Consider the following 18,574-nt stretch of genomic DNA (forward strand, 5'->3'; position numbering starts at 1 on the left):
GTGTGCTTCAAATTAGTTTCCATGTTTCCCAACAGAAATTTTGTACTATTAGCTATTTTGTTTAGGTTTATAATTTATTTTGAATAAACTTTAATTATGGTATAAACATCAAGGTGCATTTAAAATATACGATTATCCAATTATTTTATCATCATTTTTGAAAAAAGTCACCTTTTTCACATCAAATTACCCTGGAACATATGTCAAAAATTAACTAACAACTTTCAGTTACATTTCAGATCATTAGAGAGCAGGAAAAAGCACTGCTCCTATTCCTAAACAAGAAGACATATGGGAAGAGTTTAAATTTAACAACTTTTCTTGAATACATCAGATATCTGAGATTGCAGGGCAAAAAACTAGCCCAAAGTCTGGAGAGCTAGGTGGCTGCAGAGAGAAACAAGAACCCAAGCAGTTGCTTAACTGAGAAAGAGAATGCCAAACACCATATAAAATGATTGTAAAAAAGCTAAACAACATGCAAGATCAGATAGGTTATTTCAGCAGAGAGATATATAAGCTATAGTAAAATTTAAATGCTGGATATAAAAAACACATACAATAAATGAAGAATGCCTTCAAAGGGATTATCAGTATACTTGATACCACTGAGGAAGGACTCAGTGACATTGAAAAGAGAGATAGAATATATACACACACTTTTATATGTATTTGTAGACTATATACACACTTTTATATATATTTGTATCTGTGTATGCTTCAATACAGTATTTGTATTAGTGACCCAGAAATGATACAAAAGTACACAGAAAACATGGTTTGACTTTGTTGAAAAAAGACAGCTTAGTAACAATGGCCTTTCCTATATGCGCATGTCAGGAGGTAGCAGGAGAAAAGGAATGAGGTATAGGATTCTGAATTTTCAGATACTTCCTGTAAAAGGTTTACTTGTTATGAATATACATATGGCAAATCATAGCTGATATCAGAATAGTTACTAAGTAAGGGGTACATAATTCTATTACAGTGCAGTTGACTTCCAATGTACATACAAAACAAACATCTAAGTGGCATGCACACTCACATAGACACACATAGAGAACTCAGAAAATATTCACATACATTCAACACTGTGCAGTTTATGCAATTTCTTTCTTATTTTTAAAAATTTTATTCTAGTGAATATCTATGAACCAATATTGTTATATTTCATTAACTGTCTTAATATTACATATGAAATAGTTTTTATATAACATAAAGGCTATTATTTACCTTTCTCAAATTGATAAATTTTCCCCTTATTACAAACTCTGAGAGATATTAAACTTTGATGACTCACTGAAAGCTTTCACACATTCACAACTTGATTATCAGATATTTAATGAGATATCATTTTTTGGGTAAAGGATTACCTATATATGTTGTAATGTTAAATATCTTCCCCTGATACTTACCTGACCAAGGAGGAAGAGTTGTGGGTAAAAACTATGGTCATTCAGGATGTTGTCAGGGGTTTTTCCTGTGTGATATTTCTGATACACTACACTGAGTTCACATGTCCACAGAAATCACATTCACAGGCTTTGTTAACTGAGGGTTGGTGAGTAAATATCAGTATTAAGTATACCCAAACTGTAGAAGCCCAGCAGAGAACAAGTTTATTTCATCACAGCAAAATGTCTGTGTACATGCAGAAGAAAATTTCATTCAACAGTCACTCTTTGGCCCTGTTTCTTTCTACTTTGTACTCTTTCATCTTCCGTGCATGAGCCCCTTTGGTTTTGCTGGTGATAATCTCCACTCCATTCTGACAAGGGACAGGAGAAAACATTAAGAATTTGAGAGGTGTATTTAGTAAGACCTGTCATTGACTTCTACATTTCACTATCCAGAGGTTAAAAATATGATCTCATTTGGATGACAGAGCAGTTGAGAAATTTAGACTAGGTGTGGCATGAGAAAAAAGGAAATGGTCATTGGTGAACAATTAAGTCATTATATGTCATATAGTTATTACCCTGTGTTAGTCAAACTGAGGTGTGACTTACAGTAGGATTCCCCACATCCATTACCCTGATTTCTTGTCTGTTCTCATATACTGTGAGGTCTCTATGTATTTTCTGCTTTACTGAGAAAGCTGGCTTTTGGCTAAAGGCTATCTCACATTTATTACATTCTCAATTTTCTCACTGTTTGATTTCTCTGATGATGAATGAATTTTGATTTCTCTGATGATGAATGAATTTTGATTGCTGGGACAAAGTTTTGAAATTTTCATTACATTCCCAGGGTTCTCCTGCAGTGTGAGTTTTCCAAGGATTGAATGCACAGAGTATTTCTTGTATTCATTATCTTTACAGAGTTTCTTTGCTGAATTGAATTCTCTGATCTACAATGAGGACTGCACTCAAGATGAGACTGCCTGTGTAAAATATATTCCAAGAATTTCTCTCTTGTGTAAGTTCTCTGATGTTTAGTGAAAGCTGGTATCTTGCAGAGGAACTTCCAAGTGTTCATTATATTCATAGGGGTTCTCTCCTACATGTTTTATTTTGTATTGCGAGACTTGATTTCCAGCTCAGAGCTTTTCCATATTCATTACATTTATATGTTTAGTTCTCTGTGTGGGCTTTCTGATGTTCTCTAAGGCTTGATTTCTGGCTGAAAGTTTTCCCACATTTATCACATTTATAGGGTTTCTCCCCAGTGTGAGTTCTCTGATGTACTCTGAGGTTTGATTTCTGGCTGAAAGCTTCTCCACAGTGATTACAATTATAGGGTTTCTCTCCTGTGTGAGTTCTCTGATGTTTTCTTAGGACTGACTTCTCACTAAAAGCTTTGGCACATTCACTACATTCATAGGGTTTCTCCCCTGTGTGAGTTCTCTGATGTCCTCTGAGATTTGATTTCTGCCTGAAAGTTTTTCCACACTCATCACATTTATAGGGTTTCTCCCCAGTGTGAGTTCTGTGATGTACTCTGAGGTTTGATTTCTGGCTAAAAGCTTCCCCACAGTGATTACATGTATAGGGTTTCTCCCCTGTGTGAATTCTATGATGTCCTCTGAGTTGTGATTTCTGACCGAATGCTTTCCCACATTGATTACATTTATAGGGCTTCTCCCCTGTATGAGTTCTATGATGTTTTCTTAGACCTGACTTCAGTTTGAAAGCTTTCCCACATTCATCACATTTATATGGTCTTTCTCCTGTGTGAGTTCTCCGATGATTCCTTAGGCCTGACATATGGCTGAAAGATTTTCCACATTCATTACATTCAAAGGGTTTCTCCCCCGTGTGAGTTCTCTGATGTACTATGAGGATTGATTTATAGTTGAAAGATTTCCCACATTCATTACATTCAAAAGGTTTCTCTCCTGTGTGAATTCTCTGATGTATTCTTAGGCCTGACTTTGCACTGAAAGCTTTCTCACATCCATCACATTTATAGGGTTTCTCTCCTGTGTGAGTTCTCTGATGTTTTCTTAGGCGTGACTTCTCACTGAAAGCTTTCCCACATTCATGACATTCATAGGGTTTCTCCTCTGTGTGACTTTTCTGAGGCTGAATCAGGCATGAAGTCATAGTGCAGGATTTTCCACATTCATTACACTCATAGGGTTTCACTGTTATTTGAGTTCTCTTATGTACATTGAAAGTTGACTGGTAAGCCAATGATTCTGTACATGTGCCATAGTCAGAGGACTGGTCTAGTGTGTGAATTCTCTGATGCACTTGGAGGGTTGAATTATGGCTGAAATTCTTTCCATATTCAAAGGGTTTCACCCCTATATGAATTTTTTGCTGTTCTCTAATGTGTAATTTTTGGCTGAAAGATTTCCCTTCTGTGTCAGTTCTTTGAGTGATCCTATTGAAATTATTTCTGTTTTTATCGATAGTATATTCATATTTATTAAACTCATAGTGACTCTTCTCCTCTGGATGATTGCTCTGAGAGATTATCAAGGTTGATTTATCATATTGGTTTTCCCCAAATTTACTGAATTTATAAGATTTCACTTTTGGGTGGGTATCCTTAGATGTAACAAGGGCAGTCTTTTCAAGAAAATCCTTTCCACATTCATTATATTCAAAAGTTTGCTGTAAAGTCTGAATTGTCTGATGCTGAATAACTTTGTCTTTATGTCCAAAGGCTTTCACACTTTTACTATAAACAAAAGATTTCTCTCCAGTATTAGTTCTGCGATCCTTAATACTGAGGAGCCAATTCTCACATACATTAAGCTCATAAGCCTTCTTTCTTGAATACTGACAGTGTGGGGTCAATGAGCTAAGAAGCAAGTAAGTAGACCCTGTAGTGTCAAATTTACAAGGCATTGTTTTTGCAGGGAAAATGTTTATGTCCAGAGTACACAGTTTTCTTGAAATTTCTTGCTCTGTAGTCAATGATTTGTTGACAAATAAAACTTGCCTCAAATGTTTGCCTTGGTTTTCTAGGCTCTCCTGTAAGAGTTCATCAGGTTGGGATTCTTCTAAAAGTGAGAAAATTAAAAATATTTAATGATATTTAACACACTTATTATGGAGTGAAATTTATATACATATCCCCCATTATGTATTTGACTCCTTGGTGTCTGGCTCAGTTTCCCAAAAATAAAGTAATTTCAAGTGTATATTCTCTCTTATTTTGTTGTTAAAAAAACTTTTTCTAGTGGAAAGACAGAGAGGAATCTAGAAATGAAATTACATCTATATTTGGTATCTTAAAGTATAATTTTCAAAACCAGGTAGAGAAGAGGATATAAAGGAAAGGAACAATTAAAAAAGAAGAATATATTTGAGAGAGTTGAATCCTGGGAACAGATGAAACAAAGACTGAAATGAATTCAACAAGGATTTTGCACTAATTAGATAACAAAAAGTATCAATGGAGAATTGCCTTCAGTGGCTTTATTGAGATAGAGTTTGCATTAGGGAAGAACACCAGAGACTACATTCACAAACACAGATTACACTGATAACCATTAGTCTATATGATTCCAATTGAAGCTCCATTTTTCCATTCTACACATCAACACTAAAATAAATTTCTCATGGGGAATTCCCTGGCAGTCCAGTGGTTAGGACTCAGCGATTTCACTGCCATGGGCCCAGGTTCAATCCCTGGTCGGGGAACTAAGATCCTGCAAGCCACGTGGTGTGGCCAAAGAAAAATTATCATGGCACCAAATTTCTCATGTTGAAAGAAATAATCAGAAACAGAAACATAAATGTATTGGTGGAAGTGAAAAAACTGATGAGAGTTAAAGTAATTTTTCCACCTATATTGGAGTCACCTCTCTTTCCTGGTTCTGGTGCCTTGGTATTATATTAGGGTTGTTCAATAGTGAGTCCCTCTTAATCATCAAATCTTTTAACTTTCCTCTTTTCAATTTGTTTACTCATTTCCCCCAAACCAGTCATGCCCTGTCCAATCCTTAATTCTATTTTCCATCTATTTTTCCACATATCTAGTTTTTATTCACTGTAAGAATCTTAAGGATCATATGTTTCAAACTGGCCCTAGAAACCCTACAAGTATCCTTTATATTTATTTACCATAAATTTCCTGTGCATATTTGATTGCTATTGTCCTCCTGATACCCATGCTCCATGCAAAAATGTCTGTGACTCACAATTTTTAAAGTAAATAACCATCACTGAAATCAGGAGGCATCATAAAACTGATGGCAAATCCATAGTTAAATGAGCAGCATTTTCTCTCTTGGTTGTACCTAAAATAATGGCTCACCATTTAATCAATAGCATCTTACATAATATAAAATGTTTATGCAGCTTTGCTCACCTTTCCAAAATAAAACCCTCACTGTGATATACTTTGCATCTCTCTGTAATATAAATTTAGTGGTCCATAAAAAGCTCCATGCATAGGAATTACCTAGAGAGTTCTTTTACTAATATAAGGGTTCAGATCCAGCAACACCTACATTAGATGATTCAAAAGTCCCAGAAATTTGACTTGGGCATTTACATTTGTGGATTGTGTTTTCTGAGTGAATCAGTATGAAATGCCTCTCTCCACCTGACTTTGGAATCAGCCTACAATGTTATTAAAAAATATTTATCATGTGACAAATACCCAGAAAGGAAGAGTGAAACAGAGACCATTCTTTTTGGGACATTATAATCCAGGTGAGGAAAGTAGCTCATTCAGTAACTATATGCTACCTGACACAGAATCTCATTTTCTTTTGACACATCCATCAAATGGTCTGAGTTTACAAAAGTAAGAGAAAAAGTATAGGCTAAAGTATTCCAAGATTATATTATAGAAGTAGGAATCTGAGCCCAAACTTAAAATGAGTCATAGTGCTTTCTTCTCTTTTTCTAGCTGAGGTTAGCTATTTTATTTGCTTTTGTTCCAAGAACCACCTTTTGTCTTTATAACGTTTTATAACTATAATGTTTTATCTTTATTACATTTCTTGCTTTGCTTAGTTTTCTTTTAAAACTTTATTGCTTTAAAAAATAAGTATATGAGGCTAAAATTGTTTCCTCTAAGCACCATTTCATCTATAGTGCAAAGAGTCTAATAAACATGTTTTTCATTAAAAAATAATTTCTGGATATTGTACAGTTTTAACTTACTCTTTTATAAAATAGGTTTTTAAAGATATATATTCATTATTAATTTTAAGATAGAGGGATTTAAAATTTTCTCATATTGTTTGCAATTTATAGTGTTATTTGACAATAATATCTTTACTTTGTAGAATTTGCCTAAAATATTTTTACATTTTGTCAATGTTCCAAGGTCATTTAAAAGGTTTATTCTTTGTTTTCAGAATAGTTATGTAGTGTGTTTGCATAGCTTTGTTTTCAGAACATAATAGATTCATTTTATAAAATATGCTATTTATAATGTCTAGACCAGAGGTTGGTAAACTTTTTCTGTAAGAGGCCAGAGAGTAAATGTTTTAGGCTTTGCTGGTTATTCACTCTCTATTGCAACAATTCAACTCTGCCTTGTAGTTTGAATATGTAAACAAATGGATATTGCTATGTTCCAATAAATGTTTCTTTACCAAAACAAGCAGTAGGCAGGATTTGACCTGTGGGCCATAGTTTGCCAAGCACTATTCTAGAGTCCACAGGCTACGGAATGAAATCAGAGAGGCATATTAAGGTTGACTATATCTAATGTGTTCCTATTTCTCCTTATAACTCTTGCAGTTTTTTGTTTTATGAATCCTGATGAATAACTTATTTGGTGTACTAATATTTTAAACTTTTATGTATCCTTTAAAAATTATCTTCTTTAGCATTATCAAAATGTCCTTTTTCTCACCTGTTTTTGACCTGAATTGAATTTTGAGATAAATAAACACTGAGTTGTTTTTATGTTTATAGTCTTAACAACTCATGACTGTATTTTCAAACTTTCTAAATTATTTTCTAGGTGTATCTCTGATACAGTATGATAGCATTTTCTCTTAATAGGTGTATTAAGATCCATTTACATTGGTAGTTCATATGTCAGATATGTTTGTCTTACTCTATGTGTGTTTGCATAGCTTTTGTGCAGAAAATGTTTAACACAGCAGGCCTGAGACTGCTACCCTTAGAAAGGCCTGTTTACAAGATTAGCCCTTAGCTGGCATCTGGGAACTTAGATTTTGAGATGGTTCCCAAGATTCCCAGAACTGCTAAGAGGGACTCAATGAGCCTAAACTGTTTGTACAAACAATATATTTATGCTGAACACCTAGTTTCCATCTGAAAGCCTACAATTTTGATACATGCTAGACAGAGGGTGCTTACATGAGCAGCCCCCAGTGAAAACTCTGGGCACCTCATCTCAAATGAACTTTCCAGGTACATATTTCACATGTGTTGTCACACCTGGTTTTCTCTCAATTTTGCCCCATGCACCTTTTCTCTTTGTTGATTTTGATTTGTATGATTTCACTGTATAAATCTTAGTTATGAGTATGCCTATATGCTGAGTCCTCCAAGGTGAGTTAATGAACCTGATGATGATCCTGGGGACCCTTGATATACAGCTTTATAAGAAACTTTTCTAGTAACAGATCTGTTTTCTTTGCTCTGTCAAATGTAAACAATAAGGAAGGTTGCAGTTTGCTCTAGTTTTTATGCTTTCTAATTATACTATGCAATCATCTATTTACTTTGATTGTATATAGTAATTTATTATTATATAATGATAAAATTTGATTATTTCTCTCTTCTGATCTGTTTACTCCCAATTTTAGCTGTTTTATTAACTTTTCTTTGTTTTTATATTTTTACTGTTAAATATACAACCATTACTTAATTTTTCAGCTTCAAAGGGTACACTTAGCTCCCATTTTTTAAAGATGAGAATATCAACATACTTACATTACATTCCTTTCCTTAGTTGTCCCCCTTCTACTTTTTAATAGATCTATTATTTCTAATGTTTCAAAGGTGAAGGCCTCTAATGGGAGAGTGCTGAAAAACATTTCAAACTGCTCACTTCTAGGTGATCACTTTGGATCTAATTTTCTTGGATGCCTTCTGCCAGTATTCAATAACTCACCTGGGGAACTTCTGTTTACAAATTCTTTCTCTAATAACCATGGATCTTCTCCTTGTTCCAACATTAAAATCAGTTCTGGTTTTGTAAAGCAGTACCCTGTAAAAGGGAAATACTTTAGCACTTGAGTTAGCTGCATAGGTTTTACTGTTTCTGAATGTGAAGAAAGGTATAGCTTCAGAAGTGGTACATTGAGGGTGCTTGCTAGAATTTTTTGGGGGGGGCAGAAATGACAGCAAAAAACATTTTCTTACACTCATAACGGATCCCTCTTCTTAAACCCTTAAGTCACAAGCCTAAATAACATTAAGTTCTAAAATAGTCAATGTCTGTGCTTCAAATGAGATTTCGTAAGGACCAATTTCATACCTGACCATAATAGAGTAAAAGGAACTGATTTACCCTTCATATCAGACACCTAAAAAAAACCATACAAACTATATGAGATGGGTTTTAGACTTTGGAAAACAGGCAGTACAGACAGGGATACTTGAGAATAGAGAAACAAATGAGGTGAGCCCTGTGCTTATCACAGTTTATTGCTTGGAGAGTTTTCAACCCATAATGCAAAAAGAGATCACCAAAACAGAGCCTAGCTGATTCAGTAAGTTAAGGTAACAGAAGTGGATTTTAAGGAAGTCATGAAAACTAGGATTTGTAAAATAAAATACAAGAAAAGAAAGATACAGTGTATTTCTCTATCTGATATGCAGAAGGATCTCCTGAGTACTTGGAAGTGTAAGGAAAACACTTGAGGTTGGGGGGAAGACCAGTGAAAAAAGAGTAGCCTGAAGTATTACCAAAGCACACAGAAAGGTAGGAACTTCTGTTTCTGTTAGCCAGCGTAGAAAAACTTCCTAATCCATGGCCAATTGGGTAGAATAACCAGTAGGGTATTTATTGACTTGGTAGAGGAGCCAAATTAGTCCAAGTGTAAAGTGAGCTCTGAATCCAATATAACAAAGCTTAAAGCAAACCTTGAAAGGATCAAATTAATTCCAAGTAATTTAACTACATTCCAGAAAAGGCCCCAAAAGATTTAAAGTAATACAACAAAACTAGCACCTAACAATATAAAATCCACAACATTTAGCCTTCAATAAAAAATTACTAGGTATGAATGAAAGGGATATATGACTGTACTCAAGGAGAAAAATCAATCAGTAAGCCACAGAGTAAGAAATGACACATATAAAATTAATAATCAAGGCCAATAAAACAGTAAATACACTCCATGATGAGAATAGAAAGGGAATTTATTAAAAAAAGAAGTTCCTAACTGAAATTCTAAATATGAAAAATATCTGAAATGAGAAAATAAACCAAACAACAAACAAAAAAACACTGGATAGGATTAATAATAGTATATATACCACATAAGGAAGGCTAAATGACCTAAGGTAGATAGATAACTTTAAAGTATAGAAATAAAAACTATGAAAGAAGAAACCCACAGTGAATAAAGACTGGAAAATAATAAACAGAGTTATTCCTGTGACCGGTGGGATAAAGTTATGTAACATGTGTAATTAGCATTTCAGAAGGAAAAATGGAGGATGGAAAAATAAGGGGCAAAGGTTCAATTTTTGAAGAAGTGTATAAACCGACGGATCCAAGAAGCTAACTGAATGCCAAGGAGAATAAACACGAAGAAAACCACACCAAGATACATTAAAATTAAATTGCTAAAACCAGTGATAAAGAGAAAATGTTCAATAGATAGTGAAAGACATAATATGTACAGAGAAAAAAAAAGAATGAATGTCTACTTCTTGTCAAAAATTATACAAGCCAGGAGACTATGAAGTGACAATTTTAAAGTACTGAAAGCAAAAAAGTCAACCTAGAATTTTATGCTTGGCAAATATGTCATTTTCAAACAAACAAAAATTGAAAGTATTATCACCAACTGACATGTGTTACAGGAAAGTTAATTCTCTAAAAGAAATTCTTCAGACAGAAGAAAAATGCTATCGGGTGGAAATTTGGATTAATACATAGAAAAAAGAGCATTATCTGGAAACAAGAGGATAAAAATAAACTTTTCTCATTTTCAGAACTCTCTTAAAAAATAATAAATTGTGTTTTAAAACAATAATGTACTGTAGGAAATGGGAACTAACGAGAGTTGGGAATGTTATGGATTTTAAAACTTATGTAGATCAGGCATGCAGAGCTCCTGAGGAATTTGTCAATATTTACTATGAGACAATGGACAAAAGAAGATGGGCACTAACCAGGCTCTATCTGGACAAGGCCACTTTAATATGTGATGGAAATCTTACAGGACTGGAAGCCCTAATTTTTTTGAGATACTGCCTTCTAGTGAGTTCCAGGTCAATATGTTAGATTGCCAGCCAGTTCATGAGCAAGCTACTCAGGCCCAGACTACAGTTCTTGTTGTGACCAGTGGAACTGTGAAGTTTGATGGAAACAAACACTACTTCAACCAGAACTTCCTGCTGACTGCTTAGTCTTCTAACAATACCGTGTGGAAGACTGCAAGTGACAGCTTCCATTTTCAAGATTGGGCTAGTAGTCCAAGGGGGCAAAAGTCCATTCACTTTTGGTCCATTAGTTCCAGCAACAGAAATTTATGTGAATTAATTAATTTCATTGTAGAAGCACTAAAAACTAGTATGTGCTGAAACTAAATTTCTTTAATATTTTTTTTTATTCCTAGCAGCACCTTTTCTAGCAGCTGCCAGTTTGAATTGTTGCCCTTAAGAGTTTTAATGCTAGTTTTCTACATGCCTTTTATAAGTTTCACTAATGACATTCTTACAGTAATACTAAAGCTATGATCTCTGTACTAACATACTCACTGTGAGCCCGGCATATCGCAAAAATGAAATCCTTTTATTGTACTGTCTATGGGATATCAGCACAACGTAACCTCTCTGGGAGGATGTGGAGGTTGTTTTTTTTTTTTTATTTAGTTGATTTTGTAGTACAACATGTACCTATTTTTGGTAAACAGTGGTAATGCAGTTTTAATATAAGGCTTTTTCAATCAGTTCAATGAACACATTACTAATTTAGGTTTACATAACTACTCTGACATACTAGAATCTCACATAGAGATGTTCAATAGTCTTTTTATGTTAAGAAATGCGGGTTCTTTAAATGTCGGCTTGTTTTCCTATGAAGTGAATTGATCTACTAGAGAGGTGTAAAATGTTCTGGATTGATACCTGAGTGCTGAATACACTCAGTGGCTTAAAAGCAAACTTCTTAAAAACATTTTTCTTGGCAGCTCCAGGTCTGTAACTTTAGGTAGTGAATGGTAGGTAGTAGGACTAATAGCTCTAATGGGAGAATGTGGAGTGAGAACTGTAGAGATCAGAGGTTGGCCAAAAGTAAGGCAGGGTATCAAATGGTATACTTTTGGTACTTGTTTTCTACCTCCTAAAAATGTAGTCTAATTTTAGGATTTAAGCCATTAAGGTAATAAGTATCCTTACCAAATGGTCACGAATGTCACTTTTGTTCTAAGAATTATTTTTAAAGGTTTTTCCAATTCACCTCATGCTTATCACCAATAAATGTCTCAATTTATTCAAGAACTTATGGGGGTAAAATGTCAGCAATAAGCTTGATCCTGCAGCAGGGTCTGACAGGAAAGTTGGAAACAAAGCCATCGCTCTCTCTTTGGGGCCCTTCTAAGTCTTCCACGTGAACTTCAGGCCAAAAGTCTCATATGTACTACCCACCCCCAAAGTGAGTGATTTGTTCCCTGTGTTTACACTGTCAATTGCACAATCTTTTTACTAAAGTTAAAATCATCTAATCTCATCATTTCTTCTTCCATATGGCATTGAGCAAATAAATCTGTTATAAAACATGTTTCTGTTATGTGGCTAACACTTTGTCTTTTTAGAGAAAATAAAGAACAGCAGATCTTCATAAGCCCACATACTTCAAAAGAACCAACTGATTGATTTTACATCTCAAAATCTAAAGAAAAATAAATCTAGCTTTGTTTTTGGTTAAACTTTAAGTGTCTTTCCATTTTTGAATTTACTGTTTTCATGTTTTTACACTAGATGTGCCAGCTTTGTTTCTACAATGCAGCTCAAAGTTAATGTTTCTTGCCACTTAATTTGAAAATCAGTGATTAATTTACTCTTGTCCCAAACTACACATTACATTTCTGATATATTAACAAAATAGAATTAAGTAGGAGAAGGGGATGGAACTGATTTTAGACCACACCTTCTTGTAGTACTGACTAAAACTTACACGTTATATTCTACACAAAGTGAGTTTATTCTAATTTTAGATTGGCTTTTTAAAACCACAGCTTTAGCAGCAACAATCAGATTGCCCAAACACTGCCCTTTCCCTTAAGGAGAACAGTCTCAGGTAAAAGCTGGATATAACTAGCAATAACGGAATTGAGTGGTTGTATACTGTTCATGAATTGAATGTTTTACGACTTGTATATGAATTGCTTTTTCCAAATTTGGAAAAATTTCAGCCATGTTTTTGAAAATTTTTTTAGCCTTTCCTTTTCTGACTCCAAAGACACGAATGTTAAGAGATTTTGTTGTAGACCCATAGTTCCCTGATGTTCTGTTCATCTGTATTCTATTTTGTTTTTCCTCTGTAATGATTGAGCCATTTCTATTGTCCACTTATAAAGTTCAGTGATGTTTTCCCCCTCTTTCCTCTCCATTCTGCTGTGCACATGCACTGAGGTGTTTTTTTTTTTTTAAATAAATGTTTTATTTTAGAATAGCTTTAAATTCACAGAAAAGTTGCAAAGAGAGAAAGGAGAATTCCTGTATAACCTGCACCCAATTTACCCTACTGTTAACATCTTACATTACTAGCAGATTTGTCATACCTATTAATATAATATTGATACATTATTAAATAGAATCTATACTTTATTCAGATTTCCTTGTTTTTTTTAACCTAATCATTTTTTTTCCTGTTCCACAATTCCATCCAGGATACCACATTACATTTAGTTATCATGCCTCTTTAGCCTCCTCTAGACAGTAAGTGATTATCTTTTTTGGTAATCTTGACAGTTTAGAAGACACTGTAAAAAGGTCCTTCAGTTTGAGTTTGTCTGATCTTTTTCTCACAGTTAAAAATGGGGTTGTATTTTTGGGAGAAAGAACACAGTGGTAAAATGACTGTCATTCTTACCCCACCTTATCAAGGGTACATGCTATCAATATGACTTATCATTGATGAGAACCTGGTTGAGGTAGTGTGTGCCAGGATTCTCCAATGTAAAGTTACTCCCCACCCCCACCCCTACCCCCATGCATACTGTACTCTTTATTTTTTTTAATTTTTAAGTTTTTAATTTTTGGCCGTGCGGCATGCAGGATCTTAGTTCCCTGACCAGGGACTGAACTCATGCCCCCTGCAGTGGAAGTGCGGAGTCTTAACCACTGGATCACCAGGTAAGTCCCCATATTGTACTCTTTAGAAGGAAGTCATTAGGCACAGCCCACTAAATGGGTGGGGAATTCTGCTCCACCTCCTTGAAGGTGGAGCAATTACATAAATTATTAGTAATTCTGTGACAGAGATGTTTCTGTTCTCTCCCATTTATTTACTTAATCACATATCAGTATGGACTCATAAGTAATTTATACTTTGTGTTATAAACCAACACTATTATTTTACTGCTCAAATTGTTGCAGCTTTGGCTATTGGGAGCTCTTTCAGTTTGGCTCCTATGTTCTTTGACATACACCCATCATTCTGTTTTTGAGTATTTCCTTAAGTTCCTACATACTCATCTTCTATGTTCCATGCCCCCAGAACCAGCCACTTCTCCATAGTTGCTTCCTTTTATTGGAGAATTGTACTAGAAATTACTTATAGATCTATTTCATTTTCTATTTCTTTATAATTTTGTTTTGGAAAACAATGGGTTTCTAGGAATCTGACCATTTCATCTATGTTGTCCAATCTGCTGGCATATAATTACTCATAGTATTTCCATAATTATTTTATTTCTGTGGAATTGGTAATACTGCCTCACTTTCATTTCTGATTTTAGTTAACTTGAGCCTTCTTTTTTTCTTATTCAATCTAGCTAAGGTTTGTGCATTTCATTACCTTGTCAAAGAACCAACTTTTGGTTTCATTGATTTTCTCTACTGTTTTTCTAATATTTATTTTATTTATCTCTTTTCTAATCTATATTATCTTCTTCCTTCTGCTGGTTTTAGGTTTAGTTTGCTCTTCTGTCTCTCAGTTCCTTAAGCTGTAAAGTTAGGTTATAGATTTGGGATCTTTTTTTCTTGTTCTGTATATGTGTTTACAGCTACAAATTCCCACCTTAAGTGTTACTTTCACCATATCCCATGAGTTTTGGTATACTGTGTTAACATTTTTACTCTCTCAAGGTATTTTCTAATTTCCCATATGATTTCTTCTTTGACTCATTGGTTTTTAAGAGTATTTTATTTTCTATATATTTATGACATTTCATTTTCTGTTAATGATTTCTTGGTTTCATTAATTTTGATTGGAACAGATACTACATATGATTTCAGTCTTTTAAAATGTGTTAAAACTTGTTTTGTGATCTAGAGAATGATTCATGTGCACATAAGAAAAAAATGTGTAGTCTACTGAACTTGGGTGGAGTCTTCTATATATCTGTTAGGTTCAGTTGGTTTATGATGTTGTTCAAGTCCTTTACTTAATTTTCATCTGGTTGTTTATTCCATTATTGAAAGTGGAATATTGAAGTGTTTACTACTGTAGAATTGTATGCTTTTCTCCTCGATTCTGTCAATGTTTGCTTCATATATTTTGAGACTCTGATGTTTGGTACATATATGATTATACATTCTTTTTGGTGGATTGACCCTTTTATCAATATATAATGTCCTTTTCTGTCTCTTGTAACCATTTCTGACTTAAAGTCTACTTTGTCTGATAATAGTATAGCCTCCCTTACTGTCTTTTGGTTACTATTTGCATAGAATAACTTTTCCCATCTTTCATTTTCAATCCAAATGTGTTTTTAGATCTAAATTAAGTCTAAGACAGAATAGAGTTGGATCAACTTTTTTAAAATTCATTCTGGCAATCTCTATCTTTTGATAGAATTAATCCATTTACATTTAAAGTACTTACTGACAAGTAATGACTTACTTCATCTACTTGGCTACTGGTTTCTGTTATGTATTATAGTTTTTTTGGCCTCATTTCCTCCATTACTGGCACCATCTGTGTTTAGTTGATTTTTTTGTCCTGATATATTTTGATTTCCATCTCATTTCTGTTTATGTATATTCTGTAGATTTTTTTATCATGGTGTTTATATACATAGCTATAACAATTTAATTTAAATTGATGTCAATTTAATTTCAATCATAAAAAAACTCTAGAGCTCTATCCTCTACCTTCATGTTACTGATCTCACAAATTAAACCTGTATACATTGTGAGCCCAATAACATAGATTTATAATTATTTTAATGTATTTGTTAAATTTTGAAGAAAAAAAAGTGTTGCTATATACCAAAGTTAAAATAATACTGGCTTATTATTAGTCCATGCCTTTGCCTTTACTGGAGATGCTAGATGCTAGTCACCATCTAGTATCCTTTCATTTCAACCTGAAGAACTCCCTTTAACATTTCTTATAGGGCAGCTCCGGTGGTAATGAACTATCTCTGACTTTGTTTATCTTAGAATTTCTTAATTTTCCCCTCAATTTTAAAGGACCATCTAATGGATATAGAATTCTCATTTGACATTTCATTTCTTTCAGCACTTTACATATATTATCCCACTGCCTCTGGTCTCCAAAGTTTCTGGGGAGAAATAGGGTGATAATTGTATTCAGGGTCCCTTGTAAGTGATGAGTCACTTCTCTCATTGCTTTCAAGATTTTCTGTATGTACTGTGACAGAGTATGTGCCTCAGTTTTGGTCTTTTGGGGCTTACACTTGCAGTTCATTGAGCTTGTTAGATTTGTAGATTCATGTATTTCATCAAGTTTGGAGTTTTTAGCCATAAGTTTTTCAAATAACTTTCTGTTCCTTTTTCTCTCTTCTCTTTTGGGACTCATATTATGTATTCATTGTCCCTCATGAAGGTATCCCACAAGTCTTTTGGTCTGTTCACTTTTCCTCATTCTTTTTCCTTAGTGATTCTCAGATTAGGTAATTTTGACTATCCTATCTTCTAGTTCTTTTTTCTGTCTTTTTGTCTCTTGTTGAAGTCCTATAGTGAATTTTTCATTTCAGATATTATACTTCTCAACTGCAGAATTTCTGTTTGGTTCCTTTTAATTTTTCCATCTTTTTGTTGTTATTCTAGTTTTATATTGTTTTCCTGATGTCCTTTAGTTCTTTTCCATGTTTTCTCTTAGCTCTTTGGTCATATATATATATATTTTTTGCGGTACGCGGGCCTCTCACTGTTGTGGCCTCTCCTTTCGTGGAGCACAGGCTCCGGATGTGCAGGTCCAGCAGCCACGGCCCATGGGCCCAGCTGCTCTGTGGCACGTGGGATCCTCCTGGACCGGGGCACGAACCCCCGCCCCCTGCATTGGCAGGCGGACTCTCAACCACTGCGCCACCAGGGAAGCCCTCTTTGGTCATATTTAAGACAGTTATCGTAAACTGTTTGTCCAGCAAGTTTAATGTCTGGGTCCCTCAAGGGTGGTTTTGCCTGTCAAAGAATTTTGTTCCTTTCAGTGAGCCATGTTTTACTGTTTCTTTGTATACCTTGTGATATTCTGTTGAAAATTGGGCATTAGACTATTATAATGTGGCAAATCTGGAAATCAGATTCTCCTCTTCCCCAGGGTTTGCTGATTTTATTTTTTTAACTGTTGGACGCTGTAGTAGTTCATCTGTCTTGAGACTTTTCCAAACTATTTTTTTGTAAAGTCAATTGCTTGTAGTGTGTGATCACTGAACTCTCCATTCCTTTAGTTCATGCTAAGTTCATGAGAAATATTAGTCTATAGTTTTCTTTTAGTTTTCTCATTGCATATTAGAATTCTACGCTCATGAAATGGTGGGGAATTCTTTCCTGCTCTTTACCTTCCTTGAAGAGTTTGTATAGAATTGGTGTTATTTCTTAAAAGTTTGGTAGAATGCACTGGTGAAATCATCTAGGTCTGGTGTTTTCTTTTTTAGATGGTTTTAAACTCTAAATTAAATTTCTTTTATAGATATAGAACTATTCAGGTTAGTTATTTTGTCACAAGTACATCTGGAAGTTTGTGTTTCAAGGAATTGGTCTATTTTGTCCAAATAATCAACTTTATGGGCACAGAACTGTTTGTAGTATTATACTTTTAGTGACTAAGGGATCAGCAGTGCTGACTGCTCTTTCATAACTGGTATTGGTAACTTGTGTCTTTTCTCTGTTAACCTAGGTAGAGATTAATCAATTTATTGATCTTTTCAAAGAACTCATCTTGTTTTAATTTTCTCCATTCTTTTCCTATTTTCAATTTCACTGATTTATGCTCTAATTGTTATTGTTTCCTTTTTCTGCTTGCTTTAAGTTTAATTTCCTTTTTCTAGTTTCCTAAGGTGGATACTTTGGTTACTGATTTTAGATATTCTTTCCTATTATGTGCACTTAGCGCTATAAACTAACTTCTGAGTATTGCTTTAGTTGCAACTCATTTCATTTTAAATGAAAAATTATTTTTCATTTAAAAAAATTCTCAAAATTTCTCTTGTGATTTCTTATTTGATCCATGCATCATTTAGAAACGTGTTGGCTAATTTCCAAATATTTTGAAGTACTCCAGCTATCTTTCTGTATGTGATTTGTTATCTACTTCTGGTGTAGTCTGAGAACATATTTTTAATTTCTATACTTTTAAATTTGTTAAAGTGTGCTTTTTGGTCTAGAATCATTTTATTTTGGTTAACATTTCATGTATACTTGTGAATTAAGTGTATTCGCTTGTAGTTGGAATAGTCTATGTGTGTGTATATTCACACAAATATATGTGTGTCTGTGTGTGTGTGTGTGTGTGTGTGTGTGTGTGTGTGTATCAGTAGATCCAAATTGGTTGATAGTGCTGTTCAGGTCATCTATATCCTTACTAATTTTATGCCTTC

At 34.1% G+C, this 18,574-nt stretch overlaps 1 protein-coding gene and 1 pseudogene across 3 annotated transcripts in view; one reads left to right on the top strand and one right to left on the bottom strand.

Annotated features, from left to right (window-relative positions):
• Nucleotides 1–18,574, bottom strand: part of ZNF782 (zinc finger protein 782) — a 63,144-nt gene that overhangs the window by 7,349 nt on the left and 37,221 nt on the right. For 2 of the 3 annotated variants that reach the window (XR_011377551.1, XR_011377550.1), the window contains exons 4-5: nucleotides 8,503–8,598; nucleotides 1,416–4,453 (exon numbers count right to left, since the gene is read on the bottom strand). Coding sequence is in view for 1 of the 3 variants with exons in the window: in XM_030832919.3 (XP_030688779.2) it covers nucleotides 2,574–4,453; nucleotides 8,503–8,598 (1,976 nt within the window). In the remaining 2 variants the exon portion in view is untranslated. Of the gene's footprint in view, nucleotides 1–53; nucleotides 4,454–8,502; nucleotides 8,599–18,574 lie in introns of those variants that run through there. The other variant, XM_030832919.3, reaches the window with a different exon arrangement.
• LOC132597458 (NTF2-related export protein 2-like) lies at nucleotides 10,711–11,147 on the top strand (annotated as a pseudogene).

This window comes from Globicephala melas, chromosome 6 (genome assembly GCF_963455315.2).
Source record: "Globicephala melas chromosome 6, mGloMel1.2, whole genome shotgun sequence".
In the NCBI taxonomy this organism is placed as follows: domain Eukaryota; kingdom Metazoa; phylum Chordata; class Mammalia; order Artiodactyla; family Delphinidae; genus Globicephala; species Globicephala melas.